The 24,664-nt window shown below is 41.4% G+C and overlaps 1 protein-coding gene across 1 annotated transcript in view; it reads right to left on the reverse strand.

Moving 5' to 3' along the window:
• Nucleotides 1-529: 529 nt before the first annotated feature.
• The window catches only part of pmepa1 (prostate transmembrane protein, androgen induced 1), a 90,200-nt gene continuing 66,065 nt past the window's right edge, over nt 530-24,664 (reverse strand). The window contains exons 2-4 of the mRNA XM_039015118.1: nt 24,438-24,592; nt 2,706-2,759; nt 530-2,260 (exon numbers count right to left, since the gene is read on the reverse strand). Of these exons, the coding sequence (XP_038871046.1) occupies nt 1,670-2,260; nt 2,706-2,759; nt 24,438-24,592 (800 nt within the window). The 3' untranslated portion in view covers nt 530-1,669. The remainder of the gene's footprint in view (nt 2,261-2,705; nt 2,760-24,437; nt 24,593-24,664) is intronic.

The following is a 24,664-nucleotide window of genomic DNA, read 5'->3' on the forward strand; positions in this document are numbered from 1 at the left end:
TTTAAGTCAGATTTTGGCCTTACAGTACTGCTGTTTTGTGTAGTAGGCTACTGTACGCTGCAGTCCTATGAAATGGTGGTCAGATGCAGTTTCCCCTAGGTACAGATCTATGATCAGCTTCTCTTCCCCTATCCTTGCCTTAACCATTAGTAGGGAAAAAGCTAAACTGACCCAACATCAGCGTCTAGGAGCAACTTCACCCTACTTCTGGTCAGAAATCTGGGGGCTCTGCAGATAATAAACTTGAACTGGAGTTCAAAGTTGGGGGTTCAAAGGTTGAGGGCTCTGTCACTCATGATCACACATGCACGCAAAACTCCAGGTCTCGTTTTTCCTCATTCCATTTCGTTATATAAAAAAATAGTGCAATTATTTTCAACAATTATATAAATAACTCTAAAATCGTGCTTTTTAACTTTGTTTTTCCGTGTGTATATATGTTTACACACATACATTGATACATATACATACGGATGTATATGTATAGATAGCACAATGTTAAACACATTTGAGTTGGCACCCCAACAGATGACCGTTTTCACTTTTATTTCTAGAGCAGACAAAAAATAAAAAACAAAAATGTATTTTTCTCTTTAGAATCCATGTTTACAAAAATACCCCTGCCCACACTCTCCTCTCTTCTATGATACATATTGCAGACTTCTTTTCTTTTTCTCCAGATAAACAGTCTTGAATCTTGTGCAAACATCTCTTTAAAAAAGATCCAGAAAAAAATGAAGAGCATTTGCACACGGGAACTCCTGAACTTGTCTGTCCAAAGACCCAAAGACAGTACTAAAATCGACTGGACAAGACCCAAAGTACAGTACTAAACTCAGATGGGTCCAGATAGTACAGCAAGATAGCCATAAAGCACTACAGTGGGCAAAGTACTGTACTCAATTGACCTCAAAGGACTCTCTATTCCAGTGCTCATGTTGATACACAGACCCAGTCAGCTGTCAATCATGTGTTTCCATGGATGCCAACGCTGACCACCACATCGCTAAACTTACTCACCCTTTGATGTGGATTGATGAGCGACGGGGGTGTTGGCACTGTGGCTAACTGGGTCATGAGCTGAGGCTAACTAGGGCTAACATATGAGCTTCAATCTGGCAACCCGTGAGAGCCTGAATCTGGCAACCTGATACAAGGTTGCTATCAATGCACTGTACAAGCCTGTACACGGACAGTACACAAAGCCAGACGGGGTTAGGTGGCGGCTCACTAAGAGCCATCTGCATCTAAAAAAGGAAGACCTGGTCATTCTAAAAGACTCTGAGCAACTAAGGATAAACTACAAGGAGATAAGTGACTAGAAATGATGCAAAAGGCATACAAAAACAAAATAAACCTAAATACAAAATAAAATAAAAAATGTAACTTTTTTTTTTGTTTTCGCATTTGTCAGTATAGAAAAAAAGCTGTAAGCACGGAGACAACAAAGAACAAGTAAATATTTATACAAAGTAAGTCAGGGGCGACGGTTGTCAGTTAAGACGGTGACCGGGGGGGTAAAGTTCAGAGGGGAGGCATTTCTTTTTTTTTTTACGTCTGCCTCCCCCTGCCACCCCATGTCGACCTCCCCTCCCCAACCCTGCCTGACACCAACAGTTCAGCTGAAGTGCGCAGAGAAAGAAATAAACAGCCGACACCAACACTGCCGTCACACTTGCCGAGGCTTCTGCTTCTCCTTTTTGTTGCGTGCGTTCCTGCTCTCCAAGCTGCCCAGGTGGGCCTGCTGGAGTATCCCGTGGAACAGCGAGGGACCCGGGCTTCCTAACCCGCATCCGCCCCCCATGCCCCCACTGCCACTAGAAGTCTGGTGGTGGTGCCTGGGCAGGGAAGAGGGGTGGTAGTAGTGCCCTATAACCTCACTATAAGTCGGCGGCGCCCCTTCCACTCGGCTGGAGTAGGCCTGTGCGGATGTGGCTACAGTGGTAGCACTGACTCCTGCATTGAGGCTGGGCGGCGGGCACAGGGAGGTATCGAGGAGGTGGCTGTCGTAGACAGTGCGGTTGGGGGGCGCGCGCACCGACTCCCTGTTAAGCTCCAGCTGCTGCTCGGGGTCGCGAAGCTGCAGGGTGCAGGGGCCCTGGTAGGGCGGGGGCTCCTCGCCGTCCGACAGCGATATGGTGGGCGGCAGGTCAATGATGGCATGGGGCAGGTAGGGGTAGGTGGGCTGGAAGCGGGCCAGACGCTCCCTCTGCAGGTAGGAGGGGCCGCGGTCCGGGGGCCGGGGGGTGTACACCTGCTGCTGTAAGGGAGGAGTAGAGGGAAAGTTAGCACAAACATTCATTTTTGTGATTAATTTGATGAAGTTGACAAATTGTATTTGGATGCAATGCACTTAAAATAATTGAGGATAACACAAAAGTTCAACATCTTATTTTCATTGTGGTCCTCTTGTTCAGAACACTCTTTTTATCCACAGTGACAAAAAGAGCGTGTGAAGGTATATTGAGTGAGGGTATATTGACAGGAGGCCGAGCAACCATACAAAACAATACAGCACCATCGTTGTCATCTCTTTGCTATGAACATCCATAAACACCCATAGCCCCTCTGCTCTTATATAGGAGGACAAATCCATAATATATTTCCGTCCATTTGGGATGAATTTTAGGTCCCTGGGTTTAGGGATGACCCCTATAGACGTAAAGTCTTAATGGCTAAACAAGATTACCCATAATCCCCCTTACCTCGCTCATTCCACTGGTGGACCCTGGGCCATCTGAGGACCACAGACTCCCATCCTGAGAGAGCGATGGCGGGGTGCAAGGAGAAAGAGAGAGAGAGAAGAATTTATCATGTCACTGCATACCATGTGCAAGTGGAGTACTTACCTTTCCAGCCAAAGAGCCAACCACCTTTGAGCATAGGGTGAAGGTGATGAGATCAACCCCAGAGCCAGACAGAGTAAGGTATACTTGTATAGCATCTCTTAATAGGCAGAACCCAAGGGCTAATACTGGAGTGCCTTTGTAAACTTCCTGTCCTTCTATCTGAGCCTTGTTCTCTACACCTAGATGGGCTGTGAATTGGACAAGAGCTACATGTACTGTTCAAGTGCTCTTCACACAAGCAATCCTAAACAAACACACAGCCAGACACTGACCGTGACACAGAAAGCTCTGTCATCTCTGACTCATACCCCCTCCTGCAGAGTACACAGACGTCTGCCTAGCCCAAAACACACACGGCATCATTCCCCATATCTCCTAACGAATGAATCACAGGCTAGGTGATTCAGAAAGCAGCAGTGTGTGTGGGTGATTCAGAAAGCAGCAGTGCAGTCATATGGTTTTGGAATCTTCAGATCACTGCACTGGGCGATGTGTCAGACATGTGGCAGACAACCTGTCTCCTGTAAGCCTCTGACTGTCTCACAAAGAAAGAAACACCAGACATTAAAACGCTGAGTATACAAAACATTACATAGACTGACCAGGTGAAAGCTATGATCTCTTATTCACTTGTTAAATCCACTTCAATAAAGAAGGATTTTTAAGCCTTGAGACATGGATTGTGTATGTGTGCCATTCAGTGGATGAATGGGTAAGACAAAAGATTTAAGTGCCTTTGAACAGAGTATGGTAGCAGGTGCCAGGCGCACCAGTTTGTGTCAAGAACTGCAACGCTGCTGGGATTTTCACGCTCAACAGTTTCCTGAGTGTATCAACAAAGATCCAGCACACGAAGGACATCTAGCCAACTTGACACAACTGTGGGAAGTATTGGAGTCAACTAGGGCTGTCCCCGACTCAAACAAATCTTGTTCAATTGTTCAAAATTTTAAAACGTGTATTTCTCCATATACGGTGCATTCAGAAAGTATTTAGACCCCTTGACCTTTTCCACATTTTGTTATGTTACAGCCTTATTCTAAAATGGATTAAATCGTTCCCCCCCCTCCCACCTCAATCTACACACAATACCCCATAATGACGAAGCAAAAACAGTTTTTTTTATACACTGCTCAAAAAAATAAAGGGAACACTTAAACAACACAATGTAACTCCAAGTCAATCACACTTCTGTGAAATCAAACTGTCCACTTAGGAAGCAACACTGATTGACAATAAATTTCACATGCTGTTGTGCAAATGGAATAGACAACAGGTGGAAATTATAGGCAATTAGCAAGACACCCCCAATAAAGGAGTGGTTCTGCAGGTGGTGACCACAGACCACTTCTCAGTTCCTATGCTTCCTGGCTGATGTTTTGGTCACTTTTGAATGCTGGCGGTGCTTTCACTCTAGTGGTAGCATGAGAGTTGTCCAGTCTACAACCCACACAAGTGGCTCAGGTAGTGCAGCTCATCCAGGATGGCACATCAATGCGAGCTGTGGCAAGAAGGTTTGCTGTGTCTGTCAGCGTAGTGTCCAGAGCATGGAGGCGCTACCAGGAGACAGGCCAGTACACCAGGAGACGTGGAGGAGGCCGTAGGAGGGCAACAACCCAGCAGCAGGACCGCTACCTCCGCCTTTGTGCAAGGAGGAGCAGGAGGAGCACTGCCAGAGCCCTGCAAAATGACCTCCAGCAGGCCACAAATGTGCATGCGTCTGCTCAAACGGTCAGAAACAGACTCCATGAGGGTGGTATGAGGGCCCGACATCCACAGGTGGGGGTTGTGCTTACAGTCCAACACCGTGCAGGACGTTTGGCATTTGCCAGAGAACACCAAGATTGGCAAATTCGCCACTGCTGTGCTCTTCACAGATGAAAGCAGGTTCACACTGAGCACATGTGACAGACGTGACAGAGTCTGGAGACGCCGTGGAGAACGTTCTGCTGCCTGCAACATCCTCCAGCATGACCGGTTTGGCGGTGGGTCAGTCATGGTGTGGGGTGGCATTTCTTTGGGGGGCCGCACAGCCCTCCATGTGCTTGCCAGAGGTAGCCTGACTGCTATTAGGTACCGAGATGAGATCCTCAGACCCCTTGTGAGACCATATGCTGGTGCGGTTGACCCTGGGTTCCTCCTAATGCAAGACAATGCTAGACCTCATGTGGCTGGAGTGTGTCAGCAGTTCCTGCAAGAGGAAGGCATTGATGCTATGGACTGGCTCGCCCGTTCCCCAGACCTGAATCCAATTGAGCACATCTGGGACATCATGTCTCGCTCCATCCACCAACACCACGTTGCACCACAGACTGTCCAGGAGTTGGCGGATGCTTTAGTCCAGGTCTGGGAGGAGATCCCTCAGGAGACCATCCGCCACCTCATCAGGAGCATGCCCAGGCGTTGTAGGGAGGTCATACAGGCACGTGGAGGCCACACACACTACTGAGCCTCATTTTGACTTGTTTTAAGGACATTACATCAAAGTTGGATCAGCCTGTAGTGTGGTTTTCCACTTTAATTTTGAGTGTGACTCCAAATCCAGACCTCCATGGGTTGATAAATTTGATTTCCATTGATCATTTTTGTGTGATTTTGTTGTCAGCACATTCAACTATGTAAAGAAAAAAGTATTTAATAAGAATATTTCATTCATTCAGATCTAGGATGTGTTATTTTAGTGTTCCCTTTATTTTTTTGAGCAGTGTACATTTTTGCAAATGTATGTATGTGTATACATATATATATATAAATAAATAACGCTACAAACTATCATCACCGTGCCCTTAAGGAAATCACAAATATTATGGACACATGAGAAATAATGGATATTTGGAGACTAAAAAACCCTGACCTAGTGAGATATACATGGAGGAGACTTAATCAAGCTAGTCGTCTTGACTACTATCTTTTCTCTTTCTCTCTTGCGTCAAATGTTAACAAAGTATTGATAGGAGACAGAAAGCGATCGGATCATCATCTAATTGGCCTTCACAATAACTGTTACAGAATTTCCACGTGGACAGGAATATTGGAAATTTTATCAAAGTTTACTGAAGAACAATTTATAACTGAATTTTCCCAGTACAATATAGGTTCAATAAATCCCCTTATTGTTTGGGATACCTTTAAATGTATGTGCAGAGGTTATTCAATTCAAAACTGATCAATAATTATAAAAAAAGCAGTTTCTGTCTAAAGAGCCAAGACCAACAAGGGAAATACATGAACTAATAGTACAGGTAGATCAAAATAAAAACGATACTAGAGATTCAAAATAAGTTGGAGGAAAAACAAAAAGAACTGGAGGAACTTATTCAAGAACGGATGGAATATGGAGAATAATGCACCAAATTCTTCCTGAATCTCCAACACAGGAATCCTACCAAAAATAATTTGCAGAAACTCGTTATTATGATTCTCCAAATTATATTTTAAAAGAGGAAGCTAAATATTTGAAGCAGATGTTCTCTATTCTGTCTCATCCTCAACCTCTGAATGACGATTACTGTAAGGAATTATTTGCAAATACAAAAAAATGTAAATTAACAAAATGTACAAAAATATCAGTGCGAAGACTAAATTACAGATGGAGAACTTTGAGGCTATAAAATCCTTTCAGTCTGGAAAAACCCCAGGGCTTGATGGCATACCGGTAGAGGTATATCAAGCCTTTTTTGATATTCTCAAAGCTTCATTGTTAGCTTGTTTTAACTACTCCTATAGAAATGGTACTCAGCAGAAAGGTCTGATTTCACTATTATTAAAACAAGACCCAGATGGCAAATATAAAGATCCAGTCTATCTAAAAAACTGGAGGCCTGTTACCCTGCAATGTTGATGCAAATATACTAGTGAAATGCATAGCACTCAGAATTAAAAAAAGGTTTTTACCAGGTATTGTTCATCCTGATCAGATCGGTTTTCTACACGGACAATACATTGGAGATAATATACGACAACTACTAGAGATAAAAGAACAACATGAAACATCTAAGAAGTCAGGCCTGGTATTTATAGTGGATTTCGAAAAGGCCTTTGATAAAGTAAGAACGGAATTGATTTATTAATGCCTGGATTTTTTCAATGTTGGTGATTCTCTTATATAATGGGTAAAAGTAATGTATAACAACCCCAGATGTAAAATAGTAAATAACGGCTACTTCTCAGAGAGTTTTGAATTGTCAAGAGCAGTTAAACAAGGGTGTCCACTGTCACCATATCTATTCGTTATGGCTATCGAAATGTTAGTTAACTTCTTATGGCTGCAGCCCGGCGTCGGTACACTTATGACAACAGCCACTTCAAGTGCAGGGCGCGAAATTCAAAAGATATATTTTTTTTTTATATTTAACTTTCACACATTAACAAGTCCAATACAGCATATGAAAGGTACACATCTTGTGAATCCAGCCAACATGTCCGATTTTTAAAATGTTTTACAGGGAAGACACAATATGTAAATCTATTAGCTAACCACGTTAGCAAAAGACACCACTGTTTTTACTCCACCAGTTTTTTACTCCATCAGTAGCTATCACAAATTCGACCAAATAAAGATATAAATAGCCACTAACCAAGAAACAACTTCATCAGATGATAGCATATGTTTTGTTAGAAAAATGTGCATATTTCAGGTATAAATCATAGTTTACATTGCAGCTACAATCAGAAATTGCACCGAAAGCAGCCATAATAATTACAGGCACCAACGTCAAATACCTAATTACTCATCATAAAACATTTCTGAAAAATACATAGTGTACAGCAAATGAAAGACAGGCATCTTGTGATTCCAGCCAATATTTCCGATTTATTAAGTGTTTTACAGCGAAAACAAAATGTAGCGTTATATTAGCTTACCACAATAGCCAGAAACACCTGGGCGCCGACGACTAGTTCACATCTACGACAGATATATGAAATAGCATCATAAAATGTTTCTTACTTTTGCTGATCTTCCATCAGAATGTTGGACAAGGTGTCCTTTGTCCAGAACAATCGTTGTTTGGATTTAGAACGGCAACTTTCCATCTTCATTTAGCAAGCACACTAGCCAAGTGGCACGACGCTCTCCATGTCAACAAACGGAAGAGAACTGAACACGGCAAAACTCCCGAAAAATTTTCAATAATCTGATGAAACTATATTGAAAAAACATACTTTACGATGATATGGTGACATGTATCAAATAAAATCAAAGCCGGAGATAGTAGTCGCCTATAACGGCAGCTAAACAAAAGGCAATCCCACTGTCCACCTCGCGCTCTTCAGAGTACCGAAAATGGGGGACACGTCATTCCAAGATGATGTGTTCCATCTCAGACCAAGATAATCACCTCATTTCTTCTCTCACAGCCTCTTGACACCCAGGGGAAGGTGTATGACGTGCATGTATACTAATAGGTCTCGTGCCCATTTATAGGCAGGAAGAAGAACAGAGCCTCGATTTCAGACTTTCCACTTCCTGGTCAGGAAGTGTGCTGCAGAATGAGTTCTGTTTCACTCAGAGAAATAATTCAAACGGTTTTAGAAACTAGAGAGTGTTTTCTATCCAATAGTAATAATAATATGCATATTGTACGAGCAAGAATTGAGTACGAGGCCGTTTGAAATGGGCACCTTTTATCTGGCTACTCAATACTGCCCCTTGCAGCCCAAACAGGTTAACAAGATCAGATCAAATAACAACAACTCTCCTTCCATGGCCTCCAACTGCTCTTAAACGCAAGTAAAACTAAATGCATGCTCTTCAACCGATCGCTGCCCACACCTGCCCACCCGTCCAGCATCACTACTCTGGACGGTTCTGACTTAGAATATGTGGACAATTACCTAGGTGTATGGTTAGACTGTAAACTCTCCTTCCAGACTCACATTAAGCATTTCCAATCCAAAATTAAATCAAGAATCGGCTTCTATTTCGCAACAAAGCATCCTTCACTCATGCTGCCAAACATACCCTCGTAAAACTGACCATCCTACCGATCCTTGACTTCGGCGATGTCATTTAGAAAATAGCCTCCTACACTCTAATCAGCAAATTGGATGCAGTCTATCACAGTGCCATCCGTTTTGTCACCAAAGCCCCATATACTACAAACCACTGCGACCTGTATGCTCTCGTTGGCTGGCCCTCGCTTCATATTCGTCGCCAAACCCACTGGCTCCAGGTCATCTATAAGTCTTTGCTAGGTAAAGCCCCGCATTATCTCAGCTCACTGGTCACCATAGCAGCACCCACCCATAGCACGCGCTCCAGCAGGTACATTTCACTGGTCACCCCCAAAGCCAATTCCTCATTTGGCTGCCTTTCCTTCCAGTTCTCTGCTGCCAATGACTAGAACGAACTGCAAAAATCACTGAAGCTGGAGACTCATATCTCCCTCACTAGCTTTAAGCACCAGCAGTCACAGCAGCTCACAGATCACTGCACCAGTACATAGCCCATCCAAATACCTCATCCCCATACTGTTATTTGTTTTGCTCCTTTGCACCCCAGTATCTCTACCTGCACACTTATCTTCTGCACATCTATCACTCCAGTCTTTAATTGCTATATTGTAATTTTTTCGCCACTATGGCCTATTTATTGCCTTACCTCCCTTATCCTACCTTATTTGCACACACTGTATTTAGACTTTTTCTATTGTATTATTGACTGTATGTTTGTTTATTCCATGTGTAACTCTGTTGTTTGTGTCGCATTGCTTTGCTTTATCTTGGCCAGGTCGCAGTTGTACATGAGAACTTGTTCTCAACTAGCCTACCTGGTTAAATAAAGGTGAAATAAAAATAAATTAGACGATTAGAAATCCAAGGCTTAAAAACAAAAGGGGTCCATGTATGCCAATGACTCAAGTTTTATATTAAGTCCGTAAGTTAGATCGCTGTAATGTCTCATTGAAGATCTAGATAACTTTTCTGGACTCTCTGGAATAAAACCTAATTACGATAAGAGTACAGTATTACGCAAAAAATACAACTTTTACATTACCCTGCAGTTTACCTATAAAATGGGCTGACGGTGCAGTAGACACACTTGGTATTCATATAACAAAAGATATAAATGAGCTCTCTACAATGAATTTCAATAGAAAACTTGTAAAAATAGACAAGATCCTGCAATTATGGAGAGGTAAATACCTCTATTTATGGGAAAATAGATTAACTCCTTAGTCATATCTTAGTTTACTCACTTACCTATGGCGCTGCCTACTCCTGGTGATTCATTTTCAAATCATATGAGCAAAAAATATTACGCTTTATCTGGGATGCTAAATCAGGCAAAATAAAGTGTGCCTTATCTATATAATGAATATGAACTGAGTGGGTTGAGATTATTAAATATAAAAGCACTAAACCTCTAAAAGCTTCACTTATACAAAAGTTTTACTTGAACCCTAATTGGTATATTACTAAGAAAAGCTCATCTATTGTTTAAAAATGGCCTTTTTGTCTTTTTGCAGATTGCCACGTCTCATTTTCGATTAATTGAAAATACTTTTTTTTTTTCAAAGTATCTCTCTTTTTCAAACAAGCATCGCAGAGCTGGCTACAATTCCAAATTAATTCCCTTGAAAAGATAGAACAAATATTACAACAAATATTATGGCTGACCTCAAATGTGCTGGTTGATAAAAGAACTGTTTATGAATGTTTGAAAAGGGTATTTTGTTTTTAAATTATATTGTAAATTGGAATGGTAGAGTTATGTCTTTCATGGAGTTATTAGAATTGTATGGGAAGGTCTGCTCAATCCAAGATTACAACCAATTGATTACATCATTACCCCAAAACTAGGCAGGTGCCAGCGGGAGGAGGTAGGGAATGCTCATCCAGAAGCGGCGCTCCTAGTGGCCGGGGACTTTAATGCAGGCAAACTTAACTCATTTCTAACAGCATGTCACATGTGCAACTGGATGAAAAAAAAAACTGTAGACAACCTTTACTCCACACACAGGGAAGCATACAAAGCTCTCCCTCGTCCTCCATTTGGCAAATCTGACCATAATTCTATCCTCTTGATTCCTGCTTACAAGCAAAAACTAAAGTAGGAAGTACCTGTGACTCGCTCAATTCGGAAGTGGTCAGATGATGCGGATGCTACGCTACAGGACTGTTTTGCTAGCACAGACTGGAATATGTTCCGGGATTCATCCAAAGGCATTGAGGAGTATACCACCTCAGTCATCGGCTTCATCAATAAGTGCATTGACAACGTCCCCCCCCCCCCAGTGACCGTACCTACAAATCCCAACCAGAAGCCATGGATTACAGGCAACATCCGCATCGAGCAAAAGGCTAGAGCTGATGTTTTCAAGGAGCGGGACACTAATCCGGACGCTTATAAAATATCCCGCTATGCCCTCAGACGAACCATCAAACAAGCAAAGTGTCAATACAGGATTAAGTTTGAATCCTACTATACCGGATCTGATGATAGCAAAAAGCTTGGAGCACCTTAAAATACATTTTGGGAAAAAAGGCAGACTCAGCTCCATCATTCGTTGAAACAGATGGCTAATTCATCACAAAACCAACTGATATTGCCAACTACTTTAATGATTTTTTTCATTGGCAAGATTAGCAAATTTAGGCATAACATGCCAGCAACAAATGCTGACACTACACATCCAAGTATAACTGACCAAATTATGAAAGACAAGCAGTGTAATTTTAAATTCCGTATAGTTAGTGTGGAAGAGGTGAAACATTTATTGTTGTCTATCAACAATGACAAGCTACCGGGGTCTGACAACTTGGATGGAAAATTACTAAGGATAATAGCGGATGATATTGCCACCCCTATTTGCCACATCTTCAATTTAAGCCTACTAGAAAGTGTGTGCCCTCAGGCTTAGAGGGAAGCAAAAGTCATTCCGCTACCTAAGAATAGTAAAGCCCCCTTTACTGGAAAAAAATGTGTTTGACCAGATAAAATGCTATTTTACAGTAAACAAATTGACAACAAACTTTCAGCATGCTTATAGAGAAGGACATTAACAAGCACAGCACTTACACAAATGACTAATGATTGGCTGAGAGAAATTGACGATAAAAAGATTGTGGGGGCTGTTTTGTTTCAGTGCGGCCTTTGACATTATGGATCATAGTCTGCTGCTGGCAAACCTTGTGTTATGGCTTTACACCCCCTGCTATATTGTGGATAAAGAGTTACCTGTCTAACAGAACACAGAGGGTGTTCTTTAATGGAAGCCTCGCCAACATAATCCAGGTAGAATCAGTAATTCCCCAAGGCAGCTGTCTAGGCCCATTACTTTTTTCAATCTTTACTAATGAATTGCCACTGGCTTTGAGAAAAGCCAGAGTGTCTATGCGGATGACTCAACACTATACATGTCAGCTACTACAGCAACTGAAATGACTGAAACACTTAACAAAGAGTTGCAGTTAGTTTCTGAGTGGGAGGCAAGGAATAAGTTAGTCCTAAATAGTTCTAAAACTAAAAGCATTGTATTTGTGACAAATCATTCACTGAACCCTAAACCTCAACTAAATCTTGTAATAAATTATGTAGAAATTGAGCAAGCTGAGGTGACTAAATTGCTTGGAGTTACCCTGGATTGTAAACTGTCATGGTCAAAACATATTGATACAACAGTAGCTAAGATGGGGAGAAGTATGTTCACGATAAGGCGCTGCTCTACCTTCTTGACAGCACTGTCAACAAGGCAGGTCCTACAGGCCCTAGTTTTGTCACACCTGGACTACTGTTCAGTCGTGTGGTCAGGTTTAGAACAGGGCAGCACTTAAAATGTACACAGAGCTAACATTAATAATATGCATGTAAATCTCCCATGGCTCAAAGTGGAGGAGAGATTGACTTCATGACTACTTGTTTTTGTAAGAAGTGTTGACATGCTGAATGCACTGAGGTGTCTGTTTAAGCTACTAGCACACAGCTAGTACACCTATGCATACCCCCACAAGACATGCCATCAAAGGTCTCTTCACAATCCCCAAGTCAAGAACAGACTATGGGAGGCGCACAGTACTACATAGAGCCATGGCTACATGGAACTCTATTCCACATCAGGTAACTGATGCAAGCAGTACAATCTGATTTCAAAAACACCTTATGGAACAGTGGGGACTGTGAAGCAGCACAGACACATGCATACACACGTAGAGATGGATTTTGTACTAATATATATATATATATAATATGAGGTAGGGGTGGAGTAGGGGCCTGAGGGCACACGGTCTGTGAAAGTATTGTAATGTTTTTAAAATTGTATAAACTGCCTTAATTTTGCTGGACCCAAGAAAGAGTAGCTGCTGCCTTAGAAGCAGCTAATGGGGATCCATAATAAATACAAATACCTTCGTTGGATGTGGCAGGGCTCGAACACTATTACAGACTACAAAAGGGAAACCCAGCAGCAAGGTGTCCAGTGACGTGAGCCTACCAGACGAGCTAAATGCCTTTTATGCTCGATTAGAGGCAAGCAACACTGAAGCATGTATGAGAGCACCAGCTGTTCCGGATAACTGTGTGATCACGCTGTCCGTAGTAGATGTGAGCAAGACCTTAAACAGCTCAACATTCACAAAGACGCGGGGCCAGGCGGATTACCAGAAAGTGTACTCAAAGCATGCCCGGGCCAACTAGCAAGTGTCTTCACTGACATTTTCAACCTCTCCACGGCTGAGTCTGTAATACCTATGTGTTTCAAACAGATCACAATAGTCCCTGTGTCCAAGAAAGCAAAGGTAACCTGCCAAAATGATTACCGCCCTGTAGCATTCACATCGGTAGCCATGAAGCGCTTTGAAAGGCTGGTCATGGCTCACATCAACACCTTCATGGCAGAAACTCTAGACCCACTGCAATTTGCATACCGCCCCAACAGATCCATAGATGACGCAATCTCAATCGCACTTCACACTTCCCTTTCCCACCTGGACAAAAGGAACACCTATGTGAGAATGCTGTTCATTGACTTCAGCTCAGCGTTTAACACCATAGTGCCCACAAAGCTCATCATGAAGTTAAGGACCCTGGGACTAAACACCTCTCCTCAAATCCTGGACTTAGTGACGGGCTGGCCCCAGGTGGTAAGGGTAGGAAACAACACATCTTCCACGCAGATCCTCAAGGGTGCATGCTTAGTCCCCTCTTGCACTCCCTGTTCACCCACGACTGCGTGGCCAAGCACGACTCCAACACCATCATTAAGTTTGCTGACGATACAACAGAGGTAGGCCTGATCACAGACAACGATGAGACAGCCTATAGGGAGGAGGTCAGAGACCTGGCAGTGTTGGGCCAGGACAACAACCTCTCGCTCAATGTGAGCAAGACAAAGGAGCTGATTTTGGATTAAAGGAATAGGAGGGCCGAACAGGCCCCCATTAACATCGTCAAGACTGAAGTGGAGCAGATCGAGACTTTCAAGTTCCTTGGTGTCCACATAACCAATAAACTATCATGGTCCAAACACACCAAGACAGTTGTGAAGAGGGCACGACAACATCTTTTCCCCCTCAGGAGACTGAAAATATTTGGCATGGGTCCCCAGATCCTCAAAAGGTTCTACAGCTGCACCATCGAGAGCATCCTGACCGGTTGCATCACCGCCTGGTATGGCAACTGCTCGGCATCTGACCGTAAGGCGCTACAGAGGGTAGTGTGTACGACCCAGTATATCCCTGGGGCCAAGCTTCCTGACATCCAGGACCTATATACTAGGCGTGTCAGAGGAAGGCCCAAAAAATGGTCGAAGACTCCAGTCGCCCAAGTCATAGACTGTCCTCTCTGCTACCGCACGGCAAGCGGTACCGGAGTGCCAAGTCTAGGACCAAAAGGCTCATTAACAGCTTCTACCCCCAAGCCATAAGACTGTTGAACAACTAATCAAATGGTCAGCCGGACTATTTACATTGACCACCCCCTTTGTTTTCACACTGCTACTACTCACTGTTTATTATCTATGCATAGTCACTTTACAAATTACCTCGACTAACCTGTACCCCTGCAATGATTAGGTACCGGTACCCCCTGTATATAGCGTCGTTATTGTTTTGTACATTTGTGTTACTTTTGAATTGATTAGATTTTTTAAACTCTATTTCTTGAACTGCATTGTTGGTTAAGGGCTTGCAAGTTAGCATCTCATGGTAATACCTGTTGTATTCGGCTCATGTGACAAATAGAATTTGATTTGAACTGGTCTGTCTGCCCAATATAAAGGACCAAAACGGGCGGAGGAATAAAAAAAGCATAAATAGGAATACCAGTTTCATTTGAGGACCAGGATGTTGACAGCTGTGCCATAAGGATTGCTAAATAGTTGGGAAGAGATTTTTGATGTACCGATTCCATGGTACAGGGTGTATGAGTTGATATATGATGTTGCTATGGATGGTTACAATGTGTTTAGGGTTGATAGGAAAGGCAAAGGTGGTGGTGTTGCTATTTACACAAATAATCTTCTTTGTGTGTCTCTGTTAAAGGCTACTTTCCAGTCCTAAACAATTTGAATTGTTGGCTTTAAATCTGCAGTTGTGTTCCAAATCAAGAATAACAGTTATAGGAATCTATCATCCACCTTCCGCCAAGAAGTGTGTCCTAAACAAACTCACTGATTTAATTGCCATTTCTATTACACCAGATGTGTTGATTGCTGGAGATTTTAATCTTGCATGGGGAACGCAGGATGCTGATTGTCTAAATGATTTTTGTACTAATCAAAATTTGACCCAGCTGATTACAAAGCCCACTCGTTCAAACTTAAAGGACCCTACAAAGTCAACTTTGATTGACCTCATATTTACAAATACTCCAGAGAAATATGCTGGGAGTGGGGTATTTGCTTTGGATATTAGTGACTACTGTCCTATTGCATATGTCAGGGATATACGGATGCCTCGATCCAAACCTTGTTTGACCTTTATTTTGAAGACTTTGATTGTATTGCATCTATACCTGACCCAGAGTTGGCTCTTAAAACCACTTCTCAAATGTTTTCAATTGTATTGTAGATTAACATGCTCCCTTAAAAAATAATTCACAGACTCCCAGATTCACAGACTCCCAGACCCAGACTGGCAGTCTTTTAGGCAGTTGAGAAATCTGTGTGTGAAACTAGTTAAAAAAGCAAAATCAGATTATTATGTTAATACACTATCTGAATGTACAGGGAACCCAGCTAAATTTTGGAAAGCTGTTAAAGGACTGAAGGGTTGTATCCCCTCTTCTCTCCTCCAATAAATTATTTTAGATTCTGGCCCTATTACTGACAAAATTGATATCATTAATGCATTTAAATCGCCATTTAATCTCTGCAGGCTTTATATTTGAATGTATTTCAAAGCCAGCTCTTGAAAAGAGTAGTTTGGATGTAGATGGTGAAAATCTATTGAATGATACTGAAAATGCTAGTCAGGAGTTTTCTTTGTTAACATTATACAAAAAAAATCCACAGGGGCTAATCATTTGGATCCTGGTCTGCTTAAGTGTGCAGCACTCCTAATTGCTGGCTCAGTAGCCCACATTTTCAATTTAACATTGTTATCAGGAAGTATTCCAAAAGCTTGGAAATCCGCATATGTTCTGCCACTCCATAAGGGTGGGGATACAAATTAGAGGTCGATCGATTATGATTTTTCAACGCCGATACCGATTATTGGAGGACCAAAAAAAGGTAATGACAATTACAACAATACTGAATGAACACTTATTTTAACTTAATACATCAATAAAATCAATTTAGCCTCAAATAAATTATGAAACACGTTCAATTTGGTTTAAATAATGCAAAAACAGAGTGTTGGAGAAGAAAGTAAAAGTGCAATATGTGCCATGTAAGAAAGCTAACGTTTAAGTTCCTTGCTCAGAACATGAGAACATATGAAAGCTGGTGGTTCCTTTTAACATGAGTCTTCAATATTCCCAGGTAAGAAGTTTTAGGTTGTAGTTATTATAGGAATTATAGGACTATTTCTCTCTATACGATTTGTATTTCATATACCTTTGACTATTGGATGTTCTATAGGCACTTTAGTATAGGCACTTTAGTATTTAGTATTGTTCCCCATGCAGAGCAAGGGGAACAACTACTCCAAGTCTCAGAGCTAGTGACGTTTGAAACGCTATTAGCGCGCACCCCGCTAACTAGCTAGCCATTTCACATCGGTTACACCAGCCTAATCTCGGGAGTTGATAGGCTTGAAGAGCTGCTGGCAAAACGCACAAAATTGCTGTTTGAATGAATGCTTATGAGCCTGCTGGTGCCTACCACCGCTCAGTCAGACTGCTCTATCAAATCATAGACTTAATTATAACATAATAACACACAGAAATACGAGCCTTAGGTCATTAATATGGTCGAATCCTGAAACTATCATCTCGAAAAGAAAACATTTATTCTTTCAGTGAAATACGGAACCGTTCCGTATTTTATCTAACGGGTGGTATCCATAAGTCAAAATATTCCTGTTACATTGCACAACCTTCAATGTTATGTCATAATTACGTAAGATTCTGGCAAATTAGTTCGCGATGAGCCAGGCGGCCCAAACTGTTGCATTTACCCCGACTCTGCGTGCAATGAACGCAAGAGAAGTGAAACAATTTAATCTGGTTAATATTGCCTGCTAACCTGGATTTCTTTTAGCTAAATATGCAGGTTTAAAAATATATACTTCTGTGTATAGATTTTAAGAAAGGCATTGATGTTTATGGTTAGGTACACGTTGGAACAACGACAGTCCTTTTTCGCAAATGCGCACCGCATCGATTATATGTAACGCAGGACACGCTAGATAAACTAGTAATATCATCAACCATGTGTAGTTAACTAGTGATTATGATTGATTGGTTGTTTTTTACAAGATAAGTTTAATACTAGCTAGCAACTTACCTTGGCTTCTTACTGCATTTGCGTAACAGGCAGGCTCCTCGTGGAGTGCAATAAGATGCAGGTGGTTAGAGCGTTGGACTAGTTAACCGTAAGGTTGCAAGATTGAATCCCCGAGCTGACAAGATATAAATCTGTCATTCTGCCCCTGAACAAGGCAGTTAACCCACCGTTCCTAGGCCGTCATTGAAAATAAGAATGTGTTCTTAACTGACTTGCCTAGTTAAATAAAGGTGTTCAAAAATATATATATATTTTTAAATCGGCCAAATCGGTGTCCAAAAATACCGATTTCCGATTGTTATGAAAACTTGAAATCGGCCCTAATTAAATCTGCCATTCCGATTAATCGGTCGACCTCTAATACAAATGATCTTGACAACTATCGCCCCATTTCAAGACTACCTTGTTTAGCAAAAATTATTGAATCCTTGGTTAATGTACAACTTCATCCTTTTTATATAATAATTGTATTCTTAATATAAACCAATCAGGGTTTAGGCCTGGGCATAGTACAACCACGCTAGTTGCTAATGATCTTGTCAATGCCTTGGATGCTGAAAAGAGCTGTGCTGCCTTGTTTATTGACCTGTCAAAGGCGTTCGACACTGTTGATCATTCTGTTTTGCTGAAGAAATGATCAAGAGTAGGCCTGGGATATAGAGCCCGTTTATGGTTTCAGAATTATCCTAGCGACAGAACTCAGGCCATCTTGATAGATGGGGTTAAATCAGAATTTCTTGAGATTCAAAAAGGTTTTCGTCAGGGTTCAATTTTGGGTCCATTATTGTTCACTTTGTATATTAATGACATAGGAAAAACTGTTAATTATTGTAGCATTCATCTCTATGCAGATAACACAGTTTTGTGCCATCTCAGTGCAGCAGGCCATTTGTGAACTTCAGCATGACTTTGATTCAATTCAGAAATCACTTACAGACCTTAAATTAGTGTTAAATACAAGTAAAACCAAGCTCATGCTGTTCTCTAGGTCACGAAATGTTGACCCTGAGAACCTGCATATTTGCGCTATAAAAATGGAGCCCAAATTGAGCTTGTTTCTCAATATAAGTACCTAGGTGTCTGGATTGATGACAAGTTATCCTTCCTAACGCATATAAAAAAATCTGACTAAGAAGCTACGATCCAAGATTGTTTTTTTATATCGAAATAAATCAGGCCTTAGTATTAAAAATAGGAGAAATATTGTTAAAGCAACGCTTCTCCCTGTATTGGATTTTGGTGAAATTGTTAACATGCATACGGCAACCTCGGTTTTAAAACCCTGGGACGCAGTCTACCATTCTGCAATATGTTTTATCACAGGGACAATTTTAGGACTCATCATTGTAGGCTGTATAAAAATGTGGGATGGGCCTCACTGTCTGTAAGAAGAGAGCTGACTTCTCATAAATGTATTTACAAAGCAATCTTACAGAACCTCCCTCCATATGTAACTTCATTAAGTAGAATAAGAATAATAAGTAACCAAACCCGTTCACAGGAATGGATAACACTAGAGATCCCTTCAGTCTCCACAGACTTAGGAAAATCCTCATTTCGTTTTTTGCACCTAATTTGTGGAACAATATGCAGAGTTCACTGCAGCTAGATGTACTGGTGCCACTCAGGCAGTTTAAATTATTGATTGAGAACCTCTATGTAGTTGAATGTGATTGCTTTTATTAAATGTTTATTTTTGTTAATTGTGTGCTGAATTATATCGTTTTTTTTTAAGTTTTTTTTTTTTACACATGTGTATGTTTTAATATTCTGTTTTTATTGTAATGTGTACAGGGCTCTCTTGTAAGAGATGTTTAATCTCAATGTGACTCCCTGTTGAAATAGAGGTTAAAAAAATATATTTAAAAAATGACAAGATTCAAGACATTGTGCTTTTCAGCTAAAATTATTGTACAGAATTCTTGCCACCAACAAAATGTTGAATATTCGGGGCATGCAATCATCACAGCTCCGCAGATTTTGTTGTGAGGATACAGAATCAATAGACCATTGTAGCCTGAGGTAGCCTGTTTCTGGTCTCAGGTTCAGGAATGGCTGAAAATGCATAACATTGATCTAAAATTGACCCTAGAAATAGTATTGTAGGGAGATCTGGAGAGACCTGGTCAGTCAATTACTAATATACTAATACCCTTAGTAAAAATATTTATCTTCCAACTCGTAATCTGTGGATTCTGTTCGATTAGATAGATTCAAATTGTATGTTAAACATTACAGCATAGTTGAAAGATATATGGTGCGTAGAAATCAGAAGAGGGTGGCCAGCAGAGATTGGTGGGATGGGCTGAAGGAAGCTGCGGGTTGGGATGTGGAATTGGAGACAAGTGAGAGTGGAGTTTCTGGGCGGGGGATAGAATGACGGTCAAAGAGAAAATTCAAAAAATAAAGTAAAAATATAACGTTTTTTTTTTTTTAAGTATGTTTGAATGACATTGACATGCTGACCAGACCACTCTCGCACGCGACGTGTCAGCCGCAAAATATATATAGAAATCCATGTTATTCAATTACTGCACCCACACTGCTCGCGAGCGTCTGCGTTGCCAAGGGCTAAAATAGAACTCCTTTCTATTTCTGATGAAGATCGCGCTGCAAGTCCTGCCTCTCCCATATCCTCATTGGTTTATAGAAGCAGGTACCCACGTGCCATCCCCTCATTGGTTATACCCACATGGGTAATTGAAAGACTAAATGTTTTGCCGGTTGTCGTTGTAAAACTAGGAAAGTGTAGATGCCAATCCCAGGACAAATTAGCTAGCAACAGCAAGCTAGCTAAATTGGACAAATTAGCTAGCAAGTGCAAGCTAAATAGCTAAATTGCCATATATGTTTAATGCTTTTCGACCTGTCCCCAAATTAATGTCATTGGTTCAGAGTTTGTTTTGATATTTTAACCTGCGTGTCGTGATCGCGTTTGGTGTAGGGGGACAAAATAAATGTATGCACGATGGCGCACGCGCGCAGCCGGTTTGGGTCCCGTGTGAGGGGCAGTGTTGTTAAAGCTAATGCCTGTTTGCCTGAGGCTGATGCGGCGCAGATGTTTGTACACATGCATATACACGCTCTCATTCAAATGCACACACGGACACACACACATACACAGGTAAATAGTGCCGGATGGTTGAGGGGCAACTCTTAGGGAACTGTGGGTGGATCTAAGAGGGCTGGTGGCCTGGCGGTTGGGAGCTTGGGCCAGAGGCTGATAGATCGCTGGTTCGGGTCCCCGTTTTTGACCTAGTGGAAGATCTGTCGACTTCCCTTGAGCAGGGCGCTGATCCTGGTTGTTTCTGTGGGTCGCTCTGGATGGGAGTATGTTAATTGATTGACTGATGTAGAAGATGATCGGCTTCACTGCAAGTAGATTGTATGTTTTAATATTTTTTTAAATCAGGAAAAACTATGTAGGCTACTGAGCTTGTCTGAAAAAATTAAGACACACAAATTACTAGAGGGAGCCAGAGATCAATATAGCCTAATCAGAAGAGAAAAAAAAAACGATTCCCGACCCAACCCTCCTCCTCCCGCTGCTGCTGGCAGATATAAATACACCTTATGGAACAGCGGGGACTGTGAAAAGACACACACACACACACACACATAATAAGACACGCACTCTACACACACGTACACATGTAATTTGTATTTTAGATATGTGGTAGTACAGTTTTGGCCTGAGGGAACACAATGTGTTGTGAAATGTGTTATCAATTTTAAATTATACATAACTGCCTTAAATGTTGTTTGACCCCAGGAATAGTAGCTGTAATGGGGATCCTTAAATAAATACAAATGAAAATACTTCTATGCGTAATCAGGCGCATGTCCTTACTCAAGATTGACAGGAGCGCTCCAAACAGAAGACAATTAATGAAATGACAACTCACAAATGGAATGAAATAAAACAAAAACTTTTTTCTCACAAGTTTAGCCTAGGTTCTGCGCTCTGCAAACGTGTCCACTCCTACAATGACAACTGTAAGACTGTAATAATAATAATATATTGAATGCATTAAAAGAATTAACAGTAACCAAACAAACATTGTAGATTAGAAATTATGGTAATTTAGTGTAAATTCACTACCGGTGATACTGGTGGGTCATGCCAGCGGCCTCTACAATGGATTAGTCCACTCAGAAAGGTATGAATAAGATGGGTGTCCTGTGCGTCATATATATTTTTTTAGACTGTATATTTGCCACTGCTCGACAAAAAATAAAATAATATTGGTCGACCAACAGCCTATCTACCAAACAATCGACCAGTTAACAAAATTGGGTCAGCCCTAGAGTCAACATGGACCAGCATCCCTGTGGAAGGGGGGGGTACAACTCAATATTAAGGTGTTCCTAATGTTTGGTATACTCGAAGTCGGAAGTTTACATACACCTTAGCCAAATACATTTAAACTCAGTTTTTCACAATTCCTGACATTTAACTCTGGTAAAAATTCCCTGTTTTAGGTCAGTTAGGATCACCACTTTATTGTAAGAATGTGAAATGTCAGAATAATAGCAGAGAGAATGATTTCAGCTTTTATTTCTTTCATCACATTCCCAGTGGGTCAGAAGTTTACATACACTCAATTAGTATTTGGTAGTATTGCCTTTAAATTGTTTAACTTGGGTCAAACGTATCGGGTAGCCTTCCACAAGCTTCCCACAATAATTCCTCCTGACAGAGCTTGTGTGACTGAGTCAGGTTTGTAGGCATCCTTGCTCGCACACGCTTTTTCAGTTCTGCCCACAAATGTTCTATAGGATTGAGGTCAGGGCTTTGTGATGGCCACTCCAATACTGTGACTGTTGTCCTTAAGCCATTTTGCCACAACTTTGGAAGTATGGTTGGGGTCATTGTCCATTTGGAAGACCCATTTGCAACCAAGCTTTAACTTTCTGACTGATGTCTTGAGATGTTGCTTCAATATATCCACATAATTTTCTTCCCTCACGATGCCATCTATTTTGTGAAGTGCACCAGTCCCTCCTGCAGCAAAGCACCCCCCACAACATGATGCTGCCACCCCCGTGCTTCATGGTTGAAATGGTGTTCTTCGGCTTGCAAGCCGCCCCCTTTTTCTTACAAACATAATGATGGTAATTACGGCCAAACAGTTCTATTTTTGTTTCATCAGACCAGAGGACATTTCTCCAAAAAGTACAATCTTTGTCCCCATGTGCAGTTGCAAACCGTAGTCTGGCTTTTTTATGGCGGTTTTTGAGCAGTGGCTTCTTCCTTGCTGAGTGGCCTTTCAGGTTATGTCGATATAAGACTCGTTTTACTGTGGATATAGATAGTTTTGTACCCGTTTCCTTCAGCATCTTCACAAGATCCTTTGCTGTTGTTCTGGGATTGATTTGCACTTTTCGCACCAAAGTACGTTCATCTCTAGGAGACAGAAAGCATCTCCTTCCTGAGCAGTATGACGGCTGTGTGGTCCAATGGTGTTTATACTTGCGTACTATTGTTTGTACAGATGAACGTGGTACCTTCAGGCGTTTGGAAATTGCTCCCAAGGATGAACCAGACTTGTGGAGGTCTACAAATTTTTTCTGAAGTCTTGGCTGATTTATTTAGATTTTCTCATGATGTCAAGCAAAGAGGCACTGATTTTGAAGGTAGGCCTTGAAATACATCCACAGGTACACCTCCAATTGACTCAAATTATGTCAATTAGCCTATCAGAAGCTTCTAAAGCATGACATAATTTTCTGGAATTTTCCAAGCTGTTTAAAAGGCACAGTTAAGTTAGTGTATGTAAACTTCTGACCCACTGAAATTGTGATACAGTGAATTATAAGTGAAATAATCTGTCTGTAAACAATTGTTGGAAAAATTACTTGTCTCATGCACAAAGTAGATGTTCTAATCGACTTGCCAAAACTATAGTTGGTTTACAAGAAATTGTGGAGGAGTTGAAAAACTAGTTTTAATGACTCCAACCTAAGTGTATGTAAACTTCCGACTTCAAATGTATATCATCTTTTCTGCATATTTTATATCTGGTATAGTCATTTAAATATGCACTATGCAGAAATAGTACTGCTATTTCCTGGTTGCAAAAAATGTAATAGTTCGCCTACTTTTAGTTTATGTGACAAAACATGTAAGTATAGTGTAGAGAATCATTGTACCATCTAAACCGCTGTGAAATATATTTTCCACAACCAAAAATATTGTATTTTCAGCTGTTTGAAGCTGGTGTAGAAAACCGAAAGAATAGAAGTAGCGCACACAGAACAGATCTACAGCTTCTTAGACTGACTTTCAATGAGAATGACAGATCTATAATACACATTTCTATGTGAATTTGGCCAGGTCGCCCAAAAAGTTACATATTGCAGCTTTAAGTTAACACTGAAAGTGTTATGTCCATCCGGAAAATGTGCAATGCACCAAAATGTGTATCCCACGACCTTTATCTCTTTCCCTGCCTTGACCCACAAGTGGGTCCCAACCCACAGTTTGGGAAGCACTGGTCAAGGCTGCATACTGGTCTGTGTGGCGGCTGTCAAGTAAAGTATATTCCTTGGTCAGTGAGATGTAATTATGAAGTATTTATAGGGGCTGTAAATAGTCTACACCCTTGTCTGTGTGGAGGCTGTAAAGTAGACTCCACGCCCTGGTCTGTGTGGAGGCTGTAAAGTAAAGTCTACGTCCTGGTCAGTGTAGAGTACTTACTGAGGCCAGTGGTAGGTGGCGCCTGCGAGCCTGGCTGTGCCTGGAGATGAAGGAGCGTGCTGACAGGCGGTAGTGGTTGAGCAGGCAGGTGATCACCACCACCATCACCATCATCACCACCACGATCACCAGGATCTGCACAAACTCCAACTGGGCTGGAGAGAGAAGGGAGAGGTTAGAGCTAGTGGAAGAGTGGAATACTTGATGATTATACCACCTAAGCTTCA

The sequence above is a fragment of the Salvelinus namaycush genome, chromosome 2 (genome assembly GCF_016432855.1).
Source record: "Salvelinus namaycush isolate Seneca chromosome 2, SaNama_1.0, whole genome shotgun sequence".
Lineage (NCBI taxonomy): Eukaryota > Metazoa > Chordata > Actinopteri > Salmoniformes > Salmonidae > Salvelinus > Salvelinus namaycush.